This window comes from Symphodus melops (genome assembly GCF_947650265.1).
Source record: "Symphodus melops genome assembly, chromosome: 1".
Taxonomy (NCBI): domain Eukaryota; kingdom Metazoa; phylum Chordata; class Actinopteri; order Labriformes; family Labridae; genus Symphodus; species Symphodus melops.
Window position 1 is genome coordinate 50,539,054 of NC_136691.1, and position 23,560 is coordinate 50,562,613.

Consider the following 23,560-nt stretch of genomic DNA (forward strand, 5'->3'; position numbering starts at 1 on the left):
ACTTTATAAACAGAAGAGGAGCAAAGGTGCCCAAGGTGGAACGCTCTGCCAATCACTGATGAAGAGCTAACAGTGGAAGTGGACATGGGATCCTTTAAAATCACAACAATGCTGATGCCATAACAAAAAAAAAGACAAACTAATACCACTGGACAGTTATTTGTCCAATTCTTTTCTTCAGATGAAGAAAATCCTCAAATGTTCTCTCCACGTGACATCTATTAACACTATTACCAACTGATAATACATGAGTAACAACAACAATACAGAAGAGTCTTAGTTCAACTAAATCGTCATTTAAATGTGTGCATTAATCTTACATATAATCAAATGGTTATTTTCATACCACTGACATTATGTTGCTTTCACTCAGGAATAACAAGGCTTCATCCAAACATACCAACCATGGCTGTCACTTCATCCTGTCCCCTGCTGGGTGTCTCACGACTCGTGCTCCACCAAGTTGGAGCAGCATTTTGGGCATCAAGCACGACACGTTGCTTTCTTAAACAAACTTTGCGCAATGTATCAAGCGGTAGCCATGGCATGGCGCGCATTACCACTTCAATGTTGGGTTAAAATGTTGATCAACGAGCAGTCAAAGTGTAAAAATAAACGTCATGCAATTTGAGCAAACTTGTAGCGAGTCGTGGGAAAGCTGTGTAAAAAGTGGACGTGTGGGTAACACACAGAAATAGTGCACCACAGGCTTTGAAAACGGAACAGAACTTACTTTATAACGAAGGTAAAGGTCTCGTGTTGAAAACGGCAAGGATCGACTTTCAGAACTTGTTCATCTGGTGGCCAACGGGAGCACCAGTCCTGCTCTCAGTCTGCGCGTCCCACAACGATCGATCGCTCCGACCAGGATTTTCACATCACCTACGCATTAGATCTGCTTTGTGTCGCTTCGCCTTACAAATCGTGTTGTTAGATCTTTTGCACAGATCATCATCTAGCCTTCTTTCGGGGCTACACACACTACGTAGCTGAGGGAGAGCCCGAGTATGTCTGAGTGTGTGTATGTTTTTGTGTGTGCGTGCGTGCCTGTGTGTGCGTGTGTGTGTGTGTGTATGTGTTTCAAATGGCGGTGAAGCGCCCTCATCCGCCAGCAATCTAATCCAGCCTCCATTCTAGCCCCAGTTTGACTGGCCGGCCAGACCTCCAACTTCAAACCACCTTGTAATGATCTAACACGCTGTTTAGGAAGAACAGAGGTTATAAATTAACATTTAGTCTTTTTACTTGTATATTTACACAACCTAAATCATACAATACAATTAAAATTAAAATATAAAACAACGATATGATAACGAATTGGATGCTCTTTTTGATTAAAATTCATAAAAATATGATAATCTATTATTTTGTATTAAAAAAAAGTGTTATACTTACAAGGGAGCTCTTTCTGAATTGGTAAATTACAGTTATAGACACAATCCTTTACTGCATTAATGAATTTATCATATAATGGATTTTTCTATGTGTTTCAGGTGGCAGTTTGTAAATTAGGGCTTCTATGTATACCTCAAATTCAGTCTTCAATTCTACTGGTACCTGTATGTTGCCTATTCATGTAAAATAATATAGGCCTTTGCTTAATTAGCATGTATACAATTAGCAAACCTTTGGTCACAAATACGCCCCTTTACTGTTTCTGAGAACCATTTACGCCAGAACATGACGTATTTTGAGTAGTAGGGGTTTCCCTGAACTCGCGTGCGCGTGACCACTTACGTGCAAGTGTCCATTATTGATTCCAATTAACATATTGTCAATAATATACAACAGGATAAAACATAACCATAAAATCCATAAAGATAAAACGTGCAACAGGACCAGTGTGTTCATACAGTGTGTCTCATCGGTTGCTTCCATCTTCTAACCAACTTCGGTTCTTTTTTTCTTTTCTTTCTAACAGCTGTGCGAACTTGCCAAACGCAATCAGGAATGGCCTGATGTACCTGTGGCGCACTTGGATAGGGATGAAAGACAAAAACCCCTTCACTTGAAAATACTTTGATTCAACATTAGAGGCTCGAACAATCATGGCCCATCGCTCCCCTTCCTCTACCCATTCCATGCAACTTTTTTATTATTATTATTATACAGCATATAATGCATCTTCATGCACATAAACAGAAACTTAACAAATTATATGACCAGAGAATATTTTATTCATCCACGTATGGGTACTCACTAAATTGTGTGGATATCTTATATCAATCTATGCATACCTAATGTAATGATTTGAATACTATTAACATTAACTTTCGCATTTTTGCACTCCTCACCTCTGCACTATTGTCTATAGCTGCGCCTGTCCGAAAGCTGCAGCCTATTTTGGCTCACGTGGAGAGTCCACTGGAGAGGTGACGCCGTGAGAGGCTCGCCCAGAATTTCAACTGTAAGTGGATATACACCCCCGACCCAAGAGCCATCAATTACTATGGACGGCCCGCCCCAACACGTGAGTGAAAAACACACCCACGAGGCCCAGCTGTTGCTGCTTGAATGCAGTTTTTTCTGCACATAAACTCCATGTATGTAGGTTATCTGTCTGCGTGGACGTTTTGAGTGTTTTGCTGTGCCTCAGATGCAAACACCAGTCAGTGTTAATACATTAATATACGAGCTAAAACAAAAGAAAGAGATATGCATCCTGCCTCAGTGAAGTCACATCATATGTCAACCTGTAAAAGAAAGTTAAACCCTGTTCTTACACCAAATGTAGCCTGTAGCTTTTAATACACCAATGAGGGAAGTGAAAAGAAAACGTTTATTTCCTAGACTACGTTTTATTAAAATGTTTCTTAGCTCTTATTGAGACTAAATAGGAACACAGACAGACAGATCAGCACCCAAGGCTCTATCTTCTCGGCCCATTGTTTTTTTTCCTTTCTGCCAATGTACTGTTGACATAATTTGTGACACGTTGGGGATAGAATGGAATTGGCCTGTCTGTATTGAGCTGAGCCATCCTTGTATTTTAATATCCCTGTCCCTTTCTCGTTTACAAGGTCCACGAGTTACGACCTGGCTTTGCCATACTGTCTGGTTGCAGTGAGCAACATAAATACTGCAAATTGCACAAGTAGCAGAGACATAACCAAGATATACTGTTTTAATAAAGTGTAAAGGATTTGTGTATCTTCTTTTAGTGTGCACAACAGTTGTTTGGACCTTTTTTGATGTTTAATTAACTAGGAATTTTCAGCAATATTCAAAATAATTATTTGCTTATACGTTTTTGAAGACTTGGCGCATTGCACTGTTGTTTACCATGCTAGACAAGAAGAGGCAAACAATTAGTATTAGATGACCCCTGAACATGGCTATGCAGCATAGAGTTATGGGACAGAGGGCTCTTATTGGAGGATAGCAGGGGCGTCCATTGAATTAGTTCCTTTGTTGTGGAATACTCATTCCTGTGATTGTCTGCTCTGAGTGATCATGTGGACCTGTGCTGGATTGAATTTGACAACAGAACAATGCATCTGGCCTGCAGCTTGTGCCTGCAGAGGAGGCCCATAGCTGGGTTTCTCCACAATGACACCCCATCGAGGGACCTTTTGTGAAGAGTCTGGTGTTAATTGTTTCAGCAGCTACTGTAATCGAGTACTTTTTTGTTAATGTTTTCTGTTATTATTACAAGAGTTGTGATTGGCGGTTTTAATGCAAAAACATGTGCAATGGTTTCATTTTAAGTGACACAGTGCTTGTGACATATTAACTCATGATAAGCATAGAGCTGATGGTATTCATACTTGTAAAATATGAAATGGTCAGGCTTAGCAATGTATGAGTCTCTACATTTTTACGTACTTTTTCTGTTCGGGTTTTTCTCATATGCACACAGATTTCTGCATGCATGAACTTAAATGGACAGCTTTGCACTGACTTTTCCTGCCACCCATTTAATGTGCTAGTATGAAGTCAGGACGATCTGACTTGTGAATGCAGCAGGTCTAGAAAAGTCTTGACAATTCACCATGAGCAATTAGGAGGGGGTGATTATGGGTGATTTATAATGTTAAGAGACTGGTGTGATCTTAGCGCACGTAATGGAGTATGCTCTCCTCTGCTTTTTTTAACTGATTCTGTGGGTATGTCCAATAACAGGCAGCGTTGATATAAATGCAAAAAGCTGTCATTAAAAGCCTCTGAGTTTGCATAACCTGTCATCTTGGTTATCTTGTAAACATTACGGCAGCGGTAAAGTCTTCATCTGTAAAGTCTTCATGCTGTACTCTTTAAGGCATAAGTGTGAACAACAACTTTGTACATTATCAGGCTGTGCTCAAGTTTTCTTGACATTTTCAGGAGTGCGTATGTGACGACAGCCTCACTCTAAGCCTTGCTCTTTACTGAAGTGAAATAAAAAATTTCAAAAAAACAGTTCATATGAAGTTTTATTAAAAATAGATTTTCCCAAAGCAGCTGGATACTGTAGCTTTAAGTACACATTATTCACTGAAGTAAACAGTGTATTAGGTGGGGACTATTTTCAGCAGGGACTTAATGTGGAAGTTAGTAATTACAGCAGAGGGACAGAGTATGTGGGATCAAATAAAGAAAAACAAATAACACTCAAGACCACATTTTGTATCGTAAAAGAGCTTTCAAATTGATTTTTTTTTTAAGTGTAGCTTGTTTAGTGTTTGAAAAAAGCAATCAAGGCCTACGGCACAGAAGCAACATCAGAATAAGAAATACTGTATTAATCCCAGGGGAGTTATGAAAGTTTCTCTTAAGCACAATATAGCAGTAGGAGATAAATGTGCATATATAGAATATAAAAATAAAACTTAATAGAAATCATAGACAAAGTACCAAGTGAGAGTATCTAAACCATAATAAGCTTTTTACTGTACAGAGGAATTGTTGTTATAACGGTATAATTCATAAAGGTTGTTCAGGCTTTAGCTGATGGGTTTAAATTGCAGGAATAATTTTTTTAGCATTTATTTGTAATGGGATTTGTTTAAAAATCAATCAAAAACACTTATTTTATCTGGTATTTCCAGGGAATGTGTAGTTTTCATCAGATTTAATGACTACACAACACTTTTCAGGCTTATTGTAAGAAATGATATACTATGTGTGCTGAAAAACAGCCAGAGACTCTCTGCAGTAGTATGCCTTTTAGTGGCCTTGTAAAATCAGTTTCTGTTTGTCTGTCTGTTTTTTTGCAGATAATCAAAGAGTGGCCTTTGTGTCATCCCCTTCAGATCACCTGTAATGCATTTATGGCAATTTCACATCCTGTGCGTGGCCATTCACATCTAACTCAGCACCCTGCTGCCTATTGGATTAGGACACAAGAGGGTATGGCTCTAGGGGGAGTGTACACACACAAACACACACACACACACACACACACACACACACACACTCATACATACACACTCTCACGTACATATGCACGCATGCACACGTGCAGAAAATAACAACAACAGTATCAAATGTAAGGATGGATCTCTCTGCTCCTGGTTCCATATCTTCCTTAATATGAGACTCTTGATAGACTCAAGTGACTCACAGATAATTCACCAATATTACCAGTTGCTAACCTGCCATACATATAACAGCAGGAGGAAGATGGGTTGAACACACTGAAGTAAGCAGGAAATTGAAGTGAATTGGCAAGATTGCATGGGATGCGTAAGATCCACAGAGTATCAGCATGAGAGCCCCACCATGTGCAAAACAACACAATTAAGAGGGCCGCTTAGCCTAATCAGTGAATGCATCATGCAAATGATGTTTTTTTTTCAATGCCTACTTTAATCTTGGCTGTTATCCTAGAATACAAATCAGGGACTTAACTCTAATGAAAGGAGGAGAGAGTAGGATGAGACAAAGATGAAGAAGAGGGACAGCGGAAGAAGAGGAGGGTGATGTTTAAAAAAAGGAAGATAGCAGAAAGAGTTATTTAATATAATTATTTCAGCATGTGAGGAGTGTTTAAAGCTAAAACCTGTATGAGATAAGTTGCAGTCACATTGCACGTTTCATTTTAAAGGTGTAATATGTCAAATTGTATTACAATGTTTACATTAAAATAACCAAATTATTAAATGACAGAACTTTTTTTTATAGTTGTAATGGGATGTGTCTTGTCGTGGCTGCCATCATGACAGACAGGACATGTCTACATTGTAAGTAATTGCTGTTCATTTTTGGACAATTTTAAACACTAAAATACTGTTTTGATCTAAAACAGTTGTTGTTAGCAATGCATTGTGGGATGCTCATCTTTAAGCAACAGGACTAAGGCCCTGAACAGTATAAGGACTTTTTTAAATGACAGGACACTACAGTATTTTTGAAAAAGTGGGTGTGTCCTGGAGATCTTGGAGCGCGGTCAGTAGTGTGGTATGTTTGGCTTATGTTTGGTAATTAGTGTGAATGCTTTGAAGCATTCACACTAATTACTACACTAACACTAATGTTATCCAAATCTTTATTGTTAGTGTGAATGCTTCAACCTTCTTCTCAGCCTTATAACTTTTAACCCATTTTTACTTGTATGTGGTGGAATGTTCAGAGCGAGAGTAAGTCACATCATCGCTAGAGTGCGGCAGAGTTGTGAGATGGTTTCAAAATCTCCCGAACAAATTACTCTACTGACCATTATTTTCACACCACACCTCAAAACGTAGGAAAACGTGTCCTCTTGTTCACATTACAGTTTCAGGACAAACGGAGCAACGGTTTGGACACTGTGAGCTTCAAAGCGGCAGGTGGTCCAAAGAGCTCCATCTGCGATCATTTTAAAATTCACCTAAACATTTCTAAAGAAAGCTCTCTTGACTAAGTTTTTACATCGCTGTGGTTCCCACATTTCTTGGATCCCAGTCATAAAAATGACATCAACACATTCAGCTACATGTCCTCTTGCTCATAAAATCATCATTCAGCCACCAACTGTTCATTTTACCCCTTAAAATTAGCACTCAATAGGGAGACATTTCCCCCTTTTTCTCAGTCTTAGCTGCCAGCTGACTGCAGTTACACACACAAACACCCACCCGCACACACATGCATTGAACTTTATACTGTAAATTTTCTACTTTTTCTTTTACTTCTTGTTCTTCTGCTGTTACTTATTTTTCTGCTTCTACTTGTACTGTTTCTTCTTCTACTCTTTGTTCTTCTGCTTTTACTACATTTTCTTCTACTATTTCTTGTTCTTCTACAGCTTCTTCTACTTCTTGTTCTACTTTTACTACTGTTGTTCTTCTTCTACTTTTCATCTGCTATATCCTCTTCTTGTACGTCTTCCACTTTTTCTTCATCTTCCGCTAATTTTCCCGTTGCTTTTGCTAATTCTTCTTTATTCAGCAGTGTTTTGCGTAGCATTTCAGCAGTAAGCATTCACACACATTTTCCGCAGGGAAATGCAAATTGTCTATAGTTTATGGATTAAAAGGCTTATGTTTCAAAGAGTGTTGTATCAGACACAAGTGCTCCTGTCTTATATACATTTACATTATTGTTTGTCCACACAGCATTTTTCACTCTGTGCAACTTTGACACACAGCAGACTCTTTATTTTTCCCAGGCGTTTTCCCCCTTCCCTCACATCTTACAGACATCTTACAGAATTCTAATCCTAATGTTGCAGACTTGTTAAGTCTGTAAACTGTGTTGGATCGGTAAATAGGGGTTTCTTCCTTGTGACATCATATCCCAGAGGCCTCTTTTGCTCCTGGTAGACAGCTGGAGGTCTGGTATTCATTCATACTTCCAAAACATTACCTCCCCCACCTTACCCAAGTCACCGTTATGTGGCTGTGTATGCTATTGGCTCAGGGACTTCAGTCTTACATAAACAGGCGCTAAAAATTATTTTATTTCAGTAAGTTAGAGTTAGGTAGATTTAAAGTGTTTTTTAATCAAACTCCGACAAAGGAAAATAGTTCATGTTCAGGTTGTAGCTCATTCATGTCTCCATTCATTCACTGCGGTGTAAACAGAAACATATTAATCCCCATTCACAGGGCCACTCCTTGTCCAGCTTCGACCTCCATGAGCTCTTCAGGATCACAGAGTAATAACAGAGGATTTAATGATGTTATTCTCTGCATACCTGCCCTGAAAACAGGCTCCGATGGTTTACTATTTTCATGGATGTGGTCCACTTTGATTTCTGGACAGTTTGTTGAAACAAAGTAGCACACACAAACCTACCATATTACTACAGAGAAGGACCAGAGTGCATCCCGTTTACACAGAGAAATGTTGCCAACTGATTCGGTCTGTCTGGATCACTCAGAAGCACACACACACACAAACACACCTACACACACATACACAAACACATACCCAATCATTTCACTGGGAAAAAAAAAAATCAATCTCCGCTTCACCTGTATTCACCTAAGCTTAATACACCTAAATTGCTCCTATTTTAAATCTGTATATCTATAAAATGATTGTTGAGAGTTAGGAACCTTTTGATGGATGTGCCGCTGTTGGGAACATAGGTTTTTGGGTTTTTTTTGCTAAAGATTTGTGATTACCAAGGGGACTGGAACTAAAGAGCGTAATTGATGTCTTACATTTTGCCATTAAGCTATCAATCTTTATTTTATTTTAATCTTAATCTTTTTTGTATAGCATCAATTCATAACAGGTGTTTTCTTGAGAAACTTTACAAAATCAGGTAAAGGACCTTACTCTTTGTCTGTTAACATTAACAAAAGAGCAGATAACAAGACCATGCTCATCGCTATGTTTACAAAAAGCAGGTACACTACCACAAGAGCAGGGCACTGTACATCAATTAGGAGGTAATATTCAACTAATATTCAATTAATAAGCTTGAAAGGGTTACTGGGAAAGGTGATTTTTTTTCCGGCTTAAATTAAAAAAAAAAGGTTTGAAAAGTTTTTTTAGTATTTTCACTCAATTTAAATGGAAAGCAATCAACCAATAATATTGAAATGTGTATTTGTAATTCTATTCAGGTGTTGTGAACACAAGCATTGAACAGTTGTGTACCTGCACTTCCTGCTGAGTAAAGATGTTTCTACGTGCGTCACCCCTTTCTCTAAGAACTCTAGTTTGGAGCAGCTTATTCATAAAAGACATACGGACACAGCAATGTATAGACAACAATAAATCGATCACAAGCAAGATATTATGTATGCAATAACATTTGATAATACACAGACTGTTGAATGAATATAACAATAAAACAACAAGGATCAGTCACAATCAAAGAATAAAGGGATCAGTCTAAATGATCATATAAAACCTAAGCATTTATTAATCATATTGCTGAGTTGATAAACAATATAAATACCAATATAATACGTAAACTCGCAATATAAACTGTCATCTGTGATGCGGTTTAAGCATGGGCTATTGCACGTGAGGAGTCGAGAGACGGAGGCATGGTTGGTTCATCAAATTGGTACTTTGTGGCAGACAATGGTCAAAAGTTTTTACAAGGCTTACAACTGCTACAGATGCTAGATTTTCTATGTTCCTTTTTCAGAGGACATGAATTATTTATGTCCGTCAGGACCTAAAGACAAAATCAACCAAAATCTTAAAAAATGTGTCTGGAGAAAATTACCATCCTTGCCTTTAAAGCACATTGTATAACAGATTTGAACAATATTGTTTCTTTTTTTCCCCTATGAGAGGCATAGAGACCAGCAGATAGAAGAAAAGCAGAGCCCTTCCATTAAAAGACAGATGAAAACAACAAATTCAAGAGCGACTGTCTGAAAGGGTTTAGTTTCTGTAGAAGGTGAACACTGTTGACCCTTCATCACATTGCCCCAGCATTCACCTCAGCTTAAAGTTGGTCATCCAAATGTATACTTAAGTATTTAGTTTTTCTATCATTTCACAAGCTCAACTTTTCCAGTCTTTATATTGCACTTCTGTGCTGCCTCTCTCCTTTGTCTAAAATATATCAATTAGTTCTTCAAGTTTAGATAAGTTAAAGTCCAAAGGTTTCCATCTCACTACAAAATAAAGTCAGGTCGAGTAATCTTGTGGTCTGATACTTGACCTTTAAGGAGGGACAGCAGAGATGTATTATCAGAACATTTGATGCGATATCTGCCCGTCTGAGATCTCCTTCATCCATCACTGTCCGTGATAAAGAGCCAAAAGCCAAAAGGTCACACCCTTGTGGTGAGCCGTGTGTGTGGTTTAGGAGTCTGACAATTTTTTGTTTTCAGATTCATGTTTTATTGTTCTCTTAATATATTTAAAGTCACATTGTTTGTAGGCAGTTCAAAGGCAATGCTTTCTTTCACACAGCACTGAATAACAGTACTACTAGTAGCACCCCCTGGTGGCTTAAAAGGTATAGTGTTTATGCCAGGTCTGACCTCAGAAGAAAGGAACCACAGGGCAACTCTTGTGCACATTATTTAACAGGGAAAAAAGCCTTTTACAGAGGAAGGAACAAAGAAAAAGGAGGAAAGAAAAAACATGACTCATGGGGAGAATTGTTATAATTTCACATTTTAAAATGAGTCATAAGTGGTGCAAGAAAATGAAAATATAATACATAAATCATGTTGGAATTCTGTAGTTGTCAAGCCATTTTTAGAACCAAGTCATTTTTCATCACACTGGAGATTCTAAAGTTACAAAGTGGTTATTGCATTATAAAATGTCTTGATTGCAAAAGTATTCTGTTTTAAATACAATGAAGTGATTGATTTTAACTTTCACCATCCTTGCATAGTGCAAATATCTAGTTGAGCCTATCACAATGCTGCATTCTGTGGATAGTTTTACTGTTATTATTCAATCAAAGTCTTACACAGCCCTTAGCCCAAGATGTAGCCTTCCAAAACAGTGCAAGGACGTAGCTTTTTTTGGATAACATTTCAATATTGTGAACCACACTTAAACACAGCTAAATAACCAAAACCATCAAAAGAAACAAGCAGACAAACTGAACTGACCCAATCTTGGACTTGGATGTCATTTCATATCACTGGAGGAAAAAAAATATGTGAAGGAGAATTCCATCTGAAATATACAGCCAATTCATCAGTTAATCATCACAATCTACAGTTGATTTTAGTGAGAAATTAATCACCCTGCAGCAGCATAGAACTTTGTAAGCAATGGGTTATTATGAAGCTCTCATGTTTGGATAACTTTTTATCCAGCTATAAATCCCTTGTCTCTTTTAATAATAACAAGAGGCCCTGCATTAGATGTCTGTAATTTCTTACAGAGAATAAACGTTCAGACAGTCTTGCTGCTCCTACAATTCATTAAATTCCACAAGCAGTTTTCCCATCCAGAGACATTGAGTGCACATTTGGTACGCATTACTCAGGAAATGCCGGAGTATCTTGGTGTCAGGATGACACAGCAGAGAAGTCTGAGGTTTGAATTCATCTGGAAGCAGGAGAAGTTAACTAGCTGTGAACTAGCTACCAACGACTTTGACTCCAGAACATCTCAGCAACCAGGAAATACCATCCAAAAGACCTGACAGGGATTCTGCTACGGTATCCTGCACCTGAATCAGAGAGATGGACAAACTCAGTCACACTTTATGGCAATAAATCCTGCAGAAGCTTTCAAGATTAAGAAATGATAAAAAATACCATCCAGGGGTTAGCCAGTTTTGGAAGGCCGAGTCTCTCCGCCATGTAAACACAGGAAGTGCGACACCTTGCCGCGTTTGTGCAGACTGCTTCTGCTTCTTCTCTGGAAATGCAGGAGAGAACCAGCAGAGGCCTGGAAGCGGGACCATCGGCAGCGCTCAGCAGAGCCCGAATCTGAGCCACCTCAGTCTCCCCTTCCCCTGAACACAGAGATTTTCATGCAAAGATACTCAGCTTCGAAATGTGTTTGGCAGCATCCAATGTGAATTATGTGACAAGAGAGGCAGTGCAGGGGGAAAAGCTGCAAATATAATTGTCCTCTTCTCACCTTTTCCAGGCTCTGCATTGGCTACATAGATGAAACCATCCACCACTTGGCACACTTGCTGGACCTGAGGAGCAGGGACGTAGATCTGCTGTCCAGAGTCATCTGTCCCTTCCAAAGAAAATAGTTTATTACTGATGCTCTGCTGCTGCAGCCTGGCTCTTTCTCTCTCCGCCCTGCACACACAAACACCAGAAGTAATGTTAAAAGATTGACGATTATCTAATGATGATCATAAAATACAAACTGTATTTTTATGTTGAATTACAGGGTAAGGTATGGTGCTTACCTATTTGTCGAGTACAGAGTCAGGATATTGAATTTGTGTTGGTTATTGAACAGGTAACTGATCCCTGAACCAATACCTAAGATCAAAGAAAAGTTTGCCATTAGTTTATTTACATTCTATTATGTTAGAAACTCTTGAGATATCATCTTTGGGTAAATACTGCCATCTTGTGGTGTGAAAGAAAACTTACACCAAATCCAACTAATAATGCAACTTTTTAAATAAATGTGTATCCTCATTGAGGATAGTTTGGGGATACAGTGATGTAAGACGCAGATTTTAAAGGAAATGTTTCAATTGTTACTTTAACAATAAGAGAGGACCAGGAGAAATATGTTTCTTAATCCTCATCATCAATGCTATCTCACCATTTATCTGCCTGTGTGGCGTGCCGGACACAGGGAGCACATCTGGTGCATGCATGAGCCTTCTGACTAAAGAGACATCCAGCTGCTCCATGCCGGGGCCAAACATTGCATAGCGAGGTTCAGCTGAGGCGACCAGAGACTGAAGAAATGAAGTAACAACTGCATATGCTGGGCGAGAGGGAAGCCATTGTTGTCTGCAGGATGGGCAACCTTTCAGGTATCTGATGAGACGGAAACAATGGTTCAAATTGTTTCCATCACAATGCCAACAAATATCGGACAAAGCTATAGATACCTACTCTGACATGTAGTCAAGTCTTGTTTCCATCCTTTTGTCATCCCCCTCTTCTCTGTCATCAAGGCTCTCATCTGCATTGATTAGAGGTGTGTCCAATAACTCTAGTTGGGGCATGCTCAAATGATCAATGGAGGTCCAGTATGGCATGTCCCTGAGCAGGAAGTATCTCCACAGTAACCGATCTCTCACCATCGCCCTCCAGTACTGACTGGTGGCTCCCAGGCGACAGATGTCGGCAGGAGACAGATAGGCCATGATCAGGAACTGTACGTCCACCTTTAGAGGAAGGGTGTGATTTGACATGATGGGGAGGAGGAGTTTCCCCACAATTTCAATTTCAGTTGTGATACTTCATAATGTGATAGGTCCTCACAACCAAAGCTACATATCGTGTTATTGATTCTATTCCTCTTATTTTCAGTGTTAATCTTCAAAAAAACAAAAAAAAAACGTGACTCAGTTTAAAGCTGAAAAAAAAAAAAAATACAGAAGACTCAAAAGAGATAAAACGAAGGGAGACACAAATGTCTATATAGCTAATAAAAATGTGCCAACAGTAAAATAAATGTTTAAAAGAAGCATCAACATCTCAGATGAAAAAAGTTAAGTCTGCAAAGATATGGTTAATAACTTTCTGCAACATTTTCTCATGGAAAAGGAAGAACAGTGTTGAATAATTTGATAGTAACACTTTCTGGGTCTCTGAGCTCAAAGTCAGGGCATATGGTGTTGATGTTGTTCCAAACTGGAATAGGTAAATCTATATTTGACCTGCCTAATCTCATCCTTCATTACAAGTGAAAAGAAGTGCAGTTTCTGAGAACTAGCTCACAAGTAGAAGTAGGAATTAAAAACGAAGTGACCGATCAAGGTTCAAAGTCTGTCCTTCAATGTTTTCTTCGACTGTAGGCTACTTCAATGTAAGAGTCAAACATGTGAAACTTTATTTTTTACCCAACATTTTGCCATCAACATGACTGATCATATACAGTTAAGTCTTTTCTGCGTAACATGTATTAAAAGTTAAATATATGGGACAAATACCGATTAATGATTGGAATCTCTCACCGGTAAACTATCCAGAAATCCAGGTTGAAGCTCATCGCTATCTTCCACAGATGTCAAATCACTTCTCCCAACAAACTCACTTTGTGGAAAATATGCGTCTCTGAATCTGCGGAGGCTGCGGATCACCGCAGACTCACTGAGCTGCCGAGTCCTACCTGACATGACTCACCTGAAGAAGAAAATCTAATTGAAGCCAGTCAAAAAGACCTTTTAGATAACACAAGTTGACGTTTCCCTGTAATTGTCACACTTCCTTGTTGCTGGCGGCCGTGGTGCATTGTGGGTATTGCTGTTCTACAGTAGGCTGTCGCTTAAACTACAACCTAAAAAACTCCAAATAGACATGCAAATAAAAGTCTCTCAATTAAAACAACGCGCGTGTTTATTGTCAACGACGACATAAAAAAAAAGAAAGTGATTTTCGCAACAAAAAAAAAATTTGATTCTGTATTAATAGTTGTACTATCAAGATAACGCAAGTGGGAGAAAAATTGAAGTTGCAATATATGAGAATACAAGTGGTGCATTACAAGCCAGTATGACAAAAAATTAAAATACTTCAATTATTAATACATCATTGTCAAAGAGTTTTTCAACAACTTTCTTTTTGCCTTTAGAGTTTATATTTTTATGCACACATACATATATAATGTATATGCAATTATAATATATTAAAAGCATTACAAAATGGCAAAAAAACAAAAAAAACAATAAATAAAATGTTACTGTGCAATGTCTTCTTTCCAGCTGGATTATCTTCAAACTTGTAACAATCTTAAAAAACGAAAAAAGGTCAATTATATTAATAACCTTTTTTATACTCATATTAATGTTATTATAACACATTCTCAGAGCAAAGTAAGTGCCCCAGTCAACAGTCTGGAATCAAGATGATAACTGCTTTTTCAGCAGGACATGGCAAACAAACAAAAACAAACAAAAAAAAACAACAACAAAAAACTCTTCTCTGCAGCCCCTGCCAGTTTTACACCACCTATCTTATACTTTTCATATTCGCCTGCTTTGGCCTGTGCCATTTGGCAAGGGATGAGGTTGCCTGTAGACACTGATCCATATACTCTTTACTCCATCACATACTCTATCTGTGCCTCCCCTTAACCTTCCACAACTTTACACCCCTCCTGATAGGCTCCATTTTATTTGGGGTTGACACACACTTGAATACTGAACTTAGATCTGTGCCACAGGGCAACTACAACACAGCGGCAGTTAGCTTCACTGTAAAATACTAAGGATTTCCTTGGCATTTTCTGTGTTCCAGCCCTGGCCCTGCAGGGGGCCCTCACAGGCGAGCACATATTTGTTTAGGATCTGTGTGCCAATGTCCCGAAACTGAAGGCGATCTTCTTTGCGATCCATTGTGTCAGCGCTGCAATCCTCATACTTGACCGCCCAGAAACACATTTCCCCGATGTACATCATCGTCAACAGATGTGTGTCAGAGAATATGCCTGATCGAAAACAGAGTGATTATCATTATTAAAAAAAAAAAAAAAAGTCTCCCAATTTAACTATAAAGTCACAACAAAACATTTTCTGCTATTCAAAGAACGGTGAAAAATATGTGTACCTTCAGATAAGAAGCTAGCTGTAGCTGGGTCATGGAGCACCACCCCATCGTTGAGCTTCACAGAATTTCTCACCTGTAGCATCCGCATCAGGTAGCGCACACCTTCCTGAATACACTGGATTCAAATATGAACAAAAACGAGTGTGTTTCAGAATAAGTCAAGCCCACATGTAAGACAAATCAAATGTACAGATTTGACTTGGATCTTTTTTTAAAGTTTTGTACCTTAAGGAATGTGTCCTTGTTTTTCTTGATCCACTGTTTTCGTTGGTGAAGGGTGTGGCAGTACATGTACAGCAGAGCTCCCCGTCTCCAATAGAGGCATTCTAACAGCTCCAAGCCCAACACAGACTGCACCTGTAAGATATTACAAAAAAAACATATCTATAGTGCTGTAATGCTATGACATTGATGTGCAAGTGTGTTTTACAAAGCCATAAACAACATAGAAAACTAAAGGGCAATCAACTATTTACTATAAATGGTATTAAACAAAAAGAGGAGCTAACAAAAAGGGTTGTATACATTGTGAAACAGACAAACCACTTAAGAAGAACCCGTATACTCACTTCTTGTGCTGGTGCTAGTCTCCCTGCCAAAACTTCAGGCTCGGTCAGGTCTTGCAGCAGCTGCTGGATTTTGAAGGGTGAACAGTCCTCAGGAAACTCCTGATCTACCAGCTTATTCTCTTCATAAAATGTGATGTCTAGGATCACCTACAATGTAATAATAAAACACATACCCATACTTTAAAAAAAAAAAAAAAGGTAAAAAACAACAACATTTTGTCACACTTTCCCACACTTAAACCACCCTCTTCTCTTCTCAAGAAATGACTCAAATGTGTTCTTCAGTAAAGGTTATGCCAAACACAAATTAAAGAACACTTCAAAAGTCATTCTTATTTTAATTCCTTCCCAAAAGCAAAATAGTGATCTAATTTTCCTCTTAGATTTATAACTTCAATAACTTCTCTTAAAGAAAGTCACGTGTTAATGAATCAAATCATCAATTGCAACATGCAGACATGTAATGTACTTCCATGCAAAGCAGTACCTGTGTGTAATCCTGCAGCACCTTGGAAAAGTTGCTACTCTCCCCTCCATGCCTGTAATAGCTTTTCAATTTGTCTAGTATGGCAGACGCATTTTGTAAATAATCATCATCTGGGGGGGAAAGAGAAACGTCAACATGTGAAAAAAGGCCAGATGTAAACATAACAAACACCCTTCACTCTTATACAACCATGAAGAGTAACGCGAAAAAACACATCTCTAAGCAAAACAAGTCATAATGTTTTGAAAACAAATGCAATGAACAGATAGACAACAGGGCACACTATTATAACAGAAATAATAAGAGATGTGTGGATACTGACATTTACAGGCGTTTGACTCTATTGACAGGATGTGACATTTACAAAGACACTGTCCAACATTCAGTACTAAAACGTCACCTCGTGGGTTTAACGTAAACTCCGCTTGTATTAATATTATGGTGACGCAGCGTCATGTTTGTAGTCCAGCTGACTGTCTGTCAACAAAACATTTAAGCTAACGTTAGCCAAATTACGCTAGCCGTCCACTCCAATAAATAACTGCACAGTGACTGCACACAACTATGAAGTCATTAAGTATAAATTTTGCCGCATGTTTTCTAACCGCAACATTTATATTGCATGTCACCGTTCAACATTTAAAGAAAGACTACAGCTGTTGTTATGGTAGCGAGTTTTTTTTTTTTTTTACAACGTAAGCTAGGTTGCTAATTTGCTAAAACAAAATCCACGCAAAGCCACGCGATCGAACAGAAAAAAGGAAAGTCGCCGGACAAAAATAGGAAGAAAAGCACACTCGATACCTTGCTTTTCAGCTCTAAGGCTTGAACACTTGATGTCTAACTCAAATATCCTTCTCTCCAACTCGAAACCTTGTCGCCTGTACTCGTCGGCCATGACTAAAAACTATTCGTCACGTGAGCTGGGGGATTACTCACGTGCTCATTGAATGTCACTCTTGTTTCCAAGCAACGGGAGCGGCTGTTTATCAAGCTCTAAACTCATTATTGCATTATTTGTCGTTTTATTATTAAAATAATAAAATAATAATAATCATTATTATTTTTTAATCACGTTTATGATGTAGAAACCTAGTGTTAAAACCTTGTTTCCACTTTCAGTAGCCCAGCCCAGAGCCATATAGTGAGAGGCTATATGGCTCTGGCCCAGCCCATTGAGAAACCAGCCAATGTCATCGAAGCGCTGACTTTTCGGTGTGTGTGTGTGTGTGTGTGTGTGTGTGTGTGCGCGTGTGCGCGTGTGCGTGTGCGTGTGTGTGTGTGTGTGTCTGTGTGTGTGTGTGTGTGTGTGTGTGTGAGAGTGACTGCATCGTCTCTCCTTCACCGGCTGGAGCTATCAGTCTGCTGCTCTTGCTCTCATACACCGTGTGTGTGTGTGTGTCTGTATATCCTAAACATGGCGGCACTCACAGCTTTGTGCAGAGCGGAGAATTTATTCTTCAAAAACCTCTCAGGTCCCTTCACAACAAAATTAAACATCGTTCATCTTCAATTAAGCAAGGTCGGTATTAAACAGTCATTAGCTGTAAAACTACCTCTAAGACTCTTGACTTTAAGACGGCTGTGCAGGATTAAAAGGTCATACTATTATGAGTAGTGTATTTCCTCGGTGGTCCAGTTAAAGCAGAATAAGGCGATTCAAGTTAGGTAATGTAATAACATTTAATTATTTTTTTACGTTTTATTTTGAAGTTTACTTTTCGATGATAGCTACTGACTGAGCTGAGCTCAAGCTGCAGCCTACGTTTCTGGCGGGGATGTTTAGGATTGTCGTATTTAAGCTCATGACTAGAACAGTGACTTCTATGATTTAGAAACATTTCTCAATCTCCGTAGCTCGATGAGCTCGACATGCAATACATTTATACATCCAGCGTGAGCACGTCTGCGTGCTCGTGCAGATGGTATGATCATCACACGCGCGTGCATTGTCTATTTTTTTTACCAGCATCTATAGATTCCCACTCAAAATTGTGTATTTTTATACCAGCCTGGAAGTTATACTGGTGCTGCTGTATATAAATAGAGCAGTGTGATTTCAGACCTCGATGTGACGTCTTAAGTTTACTACCAATAAGGAAAGCAAATGTGATGATTGCTTTGGGGAACATGTCCTGATGAATGAGTGTGCTATTATTATCTTAAAGGGGTAAACATTGAAATCTGACTTTTAGCTTTTTTTTTTATTTTTTATGAACAAGCAGATCAAGCAAAACACAATTTTAACAAGTAAAGAAACAGAAGGCAGACATAGTGTTTAACAATGTAGGAGGAAAAGTAACATCTCACTTAACCTTCACTTCCTTTAGAGCTGCTATTTTTCACACAGAACACTATTATCCATCCTTATGATGAATAAACATGATTTATTTAAACAGCCGTTGTTTTACAATAAGGAATACATGATTTCTACAGAATGGGGAAAATACGTCTGTGTTAACGATAAATCACACACAATGAAGCAATGAAGAGTCTATTCACCACATTTACAGTTTTACTTGCAGCAGAGGTCATGGAAGGTTTTAAACTGCGTCTTTCGGAAGCTCTATTTGGTTGGATCTCCTCAGTCTGAACTCCCCTAATCTCCAGTCCTTTTGTGGTAGGATTTGTGCAGAAGTGTTGCTTATTTTTTCCCATCTCAACTGGATAAGCCAATCAAACTATACAAACATTTTGTCTGCCTTCAGGAACATTATATATTTTTAAACAGGCAAAGTCACATGCTTTAACGCATGATACCATTAGTTTTTTTTTTGGTCTTTTTTTTCCCCCCAATATTCACTAATATGTTTGTAACACTTTCTTCAGGCGTCCAGCTGTTACTTTTCGACCTCTTGCCAAAGAAATTCAAAGTTCTACTCGGATCCTACAGAAGCAGTCAAAGATATCCCAGATGGTGCTACTCTTTTAGTCGGAGGTAAGATACACAATGCTTTTATAAACGGACTCCAAGATAGTAGGATGGACACAATCGCACCTTAATGACAGTGCTGATTAGTTATCTCCGTTTTTAGCTGAATGTAAACAGCACTTTCAAATGAGCCTAAACTGTTTATGACAGGGTGGTTGATAAGTATTCTCACACACACACACACACACACACACACACACACATTCCACAGCTCTTATTTATAGTCAAGTTCGGAGTGACATTGTTAAACATTTTCCACTGGGTCACACTTCATTGTGACGGAAAAATAGAGACCAAAAGTAACCTGCCTGACTCAGGGTTAAATGAGAAATGTTGTCCCATGCCGCATAACAAGGACTGGAATTACGTGCATTGATCCAAGATTGGACCTGAAAAGATGATCTTCTCCCTGTATCAGTCTGCTTTGTTACTTAACAAATAGGTCAAACATTTGACGAATGTTTTGAAATTGTTGCCCTCATTTTTTATTGCTTTTATTGTTTGGTTTTCTTCACTTGCCTTCAACACAGGCTTTGGATTATGTGGTATCCCAGAGAATCTCATCAACAGTTTACTGAAGAGCGGCGTTAAGGGTCTCACAGCAGTCAGCAACAATGCAGGGTAAGTTTGTTTATGTATGTGTGGCGAGGAGGAAGCTTGTGTTTTCTGCTCATTCATTGCTTAAATGCAGGTGCCAGCATGCAGGTGTATGCTAAAACCAAGCAGTGAGTATTCCATGGTGGTGCTGGATTTTGATACTTAGTTTACCCGTTCCACATTGGTACAAAATCCCTGCTGTACATGCTGGTTTTCAACCAGCGATCAGTTTATCTGAAATGTCCCAACAGAAGCTGTGTGATCCTTAATAATCTGACTTTCAATTCTTTCACTAGTCCTAGATGAAACATATTGTTGACAATTGTTTGATTAAAGTCATAACATGACTTGCAACAAGTGCAAATAATTAGAGATGTAAATATTAATCGTGATAGATCGATTCATCTGTGTCAAGGTTCACATAAAGGTGTCAAAGTTCACAGCAAAATGAATCGCAATAATATGGTAAGAGTCAGCAGCTGTGGAGCAAGATTTGAAATTAATTCACATTGAAATTGAGGAGGCAGCACCTTCTTTTAAATCGGAGGTGTGGAAGCATTTTGGCTTCCCCGAGGTGAAAAGATAACAGATGAGACAACAACTGTGTGACAATATTGAAAGAAGACGGGAAACGACACAAACAAACACAACCAACATGATGCAGCATTTAATCGACACCACATTGAGAAGCTTCGATCGCCTCCACTTGTTGAGAGAACAAAAAAAAACATTAAAAGCTCAAACATCACTGACAAGCAGGTAAGAAGCCCCGGAAGGAATCTTCGTCAGCCATCAGTTGTCTACGGTCTCATTTTAAAGCTATAGAAACGGAATGATTGTTGCGCTGTTTGTTGACACATAACACCTTTTTTTTTTTTTTTGCCCTTTCAAATTCCTTAACCCTGTGCAGAGCCACACGCACTATGGCAGCTGTGTGATGGTACTTCTTGGTTTTGCTTTAAATGTACAAAGGTGGAGTAATGGCTGCGCTCGGTCAGAGGCTTCCTTTGAGGCACATGACAATCAGCTGCTGCTCTAAATGCCCTTTTTATTATCCACTGTCATCTTTGCATTACGGTGTCTCAATCTAGAGGTGTACTAAGCTTATTTGCTGAACACTTACTCATTGCTCAGTACTGTTGACAGAATCTGAACGGCAATAACCAAAGGAAGAAGATAACTGTGTCATGATAACAATAGAGCTTTCTAATAATGGTAGATCTAGGGAGGGACAGTGAGATCAAGGACGCTCAATTTGGGACAAACCCTAAATGCAACACTGCCAGCTGAGCTTTTCTACAGGAAGTTTCCCCTGCATTGTTCAGCGTAGTTTGTTTTTTTTCTCTCTCTCTTCTGCGGTCTTGGAAACAGCCTGTTGTCATGATATATTCCTTCTCAGTAATTTAGTCCCAATGGGCCATCACACAAGAAAACAAAGTTTTATCCTCACTGTTGACAGAGCAACTCTGAAAGGTGAGACGGCGCCTGAACCTGATCTTATCTTAAATATTGAACAGATCCTGAGTTTATTACACGGATCCTTTTTTGGTCATAAAGCTAAGTACGAGATGCAGATGTGCTGCCTGTCTTTTGAAGAGCTCTCTGTGACAGTCTCTTCATCTATTATAGAAACGAGTCACTAATATGGATCCTGCCATTTATTCCCTGACTCCTGATACTTTACCTGATACAACAATCAAATTGCAGGTGCCAAATATCTTGTTCTTTTTTTTTTTTTTTCATAAAAAAAAATATTGCCCTCCAAACAAATTCACACTTAACGACTCCATCATGGTGGAGTTTATGAATAATGTCGGATTATAAAGGGGTGATCAAAGCTGAAGAGGACAACATATTACAGTAATTAAACATTTTCTCATCCTGCACTTGACCTCTTTTAGAGGTATTTCATTCTCTTTAGTTCAAATTTCTGTAAATTTCTCCATTTGCGAGATGAACAGAGGATTATCTCATCTTATCTTGAATACTGTGCTGCACCATTATCACAGTATTGCTGATCGCAATTTTACTGTAAAACCTGGGGTATAAAACGCTCTTTTAATACTTAATTTTCATCTAAAAAAGTGGGAAGCCCTTACACACTGATGTTAGCTGACGTGATTTAAAAATTCCTCCTCATTCATTGTGTATTGTAAATTGATTGCAGGCTGTGTTGGGATACAAAGTGAAACAGACCGCGCTACTTTTTTCCCCCTTCCCTCGTACATTTTATTCAAACGGTAGCATATTGTTCAGTGAATAAAACATGTGGAGTGCACTTCTGATTGGCATAAAAAGCAACAAGTCCTTCGCAACCTTCGCTGTAGTCTGAGGGCAGAACTTCTGTTCTGTAGCTAGAAGGAGCGCAACTGACGGTACTGAAAGCCAATCGGCTGAAAAGGAAATTGCATGTTGTAGACTTTGAAATCTAAATCATCACGCAGGAAGACGGTTCAGAAGTGTTGTATCGGGAGTTACTCTGTGATTCCCAGCCTTACTTTAGGGATCAGCTCCTGGCCTTGTCTTTGCAGTGTACAGACGTTTTAGTAAAGTGCAACTAAATAAACAATGTGAAGAACTGTCTTCACTGATAGTTACTGAAAGACTGTTGTCACACTGATTCTGAACAATTATCCGACGTGTTGGAGATGTGCCGTAAGACGATGAGAAAGTCTCGGCTCTGGATTTTGAACCCATTTTTCACGTGTGTGTTGGTGTTCTTCCCACAGGTTTCATTCAACTAGACTTTGACGATGGACTTTGATTTTTGGGAATATTGATTCTTGGAACAGGTGTACAAAATGTTTGTTTGAGCCAGGCCATTGGTCTGTACACTCACTGCTCTCCTAAATAGTTTCTCTCTGCAGGCTCTAGTTTTCTGGGGGGGGGTGTTAGCACTTTCAAAAAGTGTACATAATGTCCCTTTTGTTCCTATAACGTCTAACGTAGGGGAACTTTGTATCTATACTACAGTCTTTTCTCAGGGGAACTCTTATGCAATACTCTAGTACATGCCGTCCCTTCTTTTTTTTTTTTGTAAACTAATTTGATTTTGAGCTTAAAGAGAGGGAGATGGACGCATCACAAGTTTGCAACACAGAGAGAGCAGTGGAGAGAAAAATAAACGTTTGCAGGAGTTGGTTGCACATGTGTCTTGGATTAAGTTTGTGTACTATATACATCAGACGTTTCGTGACCAGCACTGCTGAATCTTGTTGACGTTGTTGAAGTTTAAGTTAAGTAAAGATTCCTGAAGCACAAAAGGTCCCTTTTTATGAAACGACTATATGAACTGTCAGTCCTCTTCAGAGAAACCTGCTGAACAAGTAGGAACCTTCTTGTGCATTCTAAGAAGATGAGTAACGTGCAGTTTTATTTCAGCAAGTACAATCAGGTGGAGAGGTTTGAGTCCATTTACAGGACATGAAACCGTGCA

At 38.8% G+C, this 23,560-nt stretch overlaps 4 protein-coding genes across 7 annotated transcripts in view; 1 reads left to right on the forward strand and 3 right to left on the reverse strand.

The window, feature by feature from the left end:
• The window catches only part of ghra (growth hormone receptor a), a 36,124-nt gene extending 35,080 nt beyond the window's left edge, over positions 1–1,044 (reverse strand). Inside the window, exon 1 of the mRNA XM_079355386.1 lies at positions 734–1,044. The gene's annotated coding sequence lies outside the window, so the exon portion shown is untranslated. The remainder of the gene's footprint in view (positions 1–733) is intronic.
• Positions 1,045–10,473: 9,429 nt separating this feature from the next.
• On the reverse strand, positions 10,474–14,198 carry fbxo4 (F-box protein 4). The gene is made up of 7 exons (XM_079340784.1): positions 13,949–14,198; positions 12,882–13,156; positions 12,583–12,803; positions 12,215–12,290; positions 11,929–12,101; positions 11,601–11,800; positions 10,474–11,512 (listed from the first exon to the last, which is right to left on the reverse strand). The coding sequence occupies exons 1-7, from the start codon at positions 14,108–14,110 to the stop codon at positions 11,420–11,422; spliced, it is 1,200 nt and encodes a 399-aa protein (XP_079196910.1). The 5' UTR covers positions 14,111–14,198; the 3' UTR covers positions 10,474–11,419.
• A 110-nt stretch (positions 14,199–14,308) lies between these two features.
• Positions 14,309–17,535, reverse strand: rimoc1 (rab7a interacting mon1-ccz1 complex subunit 1). 2 transcript variants are annotated; one of them, XM_079340794.1, is made up of 6 exons: positions 17,400–17,535; positions 16,596–16,705; positions 16,109–16,171; positions 15,765–15,896; positions 15,540–15,654; positions 14,309–15,420 (listed from the first exon to the last, which is right to left on the reverse strand). In XM_079340794.1, exons 1-6 carry the CDS (start codon positions 17,491–17,493, stop codon positions 15,185–15,187), a joined length of 750 nt encoding a protein of 249 aa, XP_079196920.1. In that variant the 5' UTR covers positions 17,494–17,535; the 3' UTR covers positions 14,309–15,184. The 2 variants fall into 2 exon arrangements, with proteins under 2 accessions (XP_079196920.1, XP_079196919.1); XM_079340793.1 differs by having other exon boundaries at positions 16,109–16,255; positions 17,400–17,533.
• Positions 17,536–17,830: 295 nt separating this feature from the next.
• oxct1a (3-oxoacid CoA transferase 1a) overlaps positions 17,831–23,560 on the forward strand; it is a 47,184-nt gene continuing 41,454 nt past the window's right edge. The window contains exons 1-3 of one of the 3 annotated variants that reach the window (XM_079340815.1): positions 17,831–18,117; positions 19,425–19,533; positions 20,058–20,148. In XM_079340815.1, the coding sequence (XP_079196941.1) occupies positions 18,013–18,117; positions 19,425–19,533; positions 20,058–20,148 (305 nt within the window). In that variant the 5' untranslated portion in view covers positions 17,831–18,012. The remainder of the gene's footprint in view (positions 18,118–19,424; positions 19,534–20,057; positions 20,149–23,560) is intronic. The other 2 variants (XM_079340816.1, XM_079340814.1) reach the window with 2 other exon arrangements.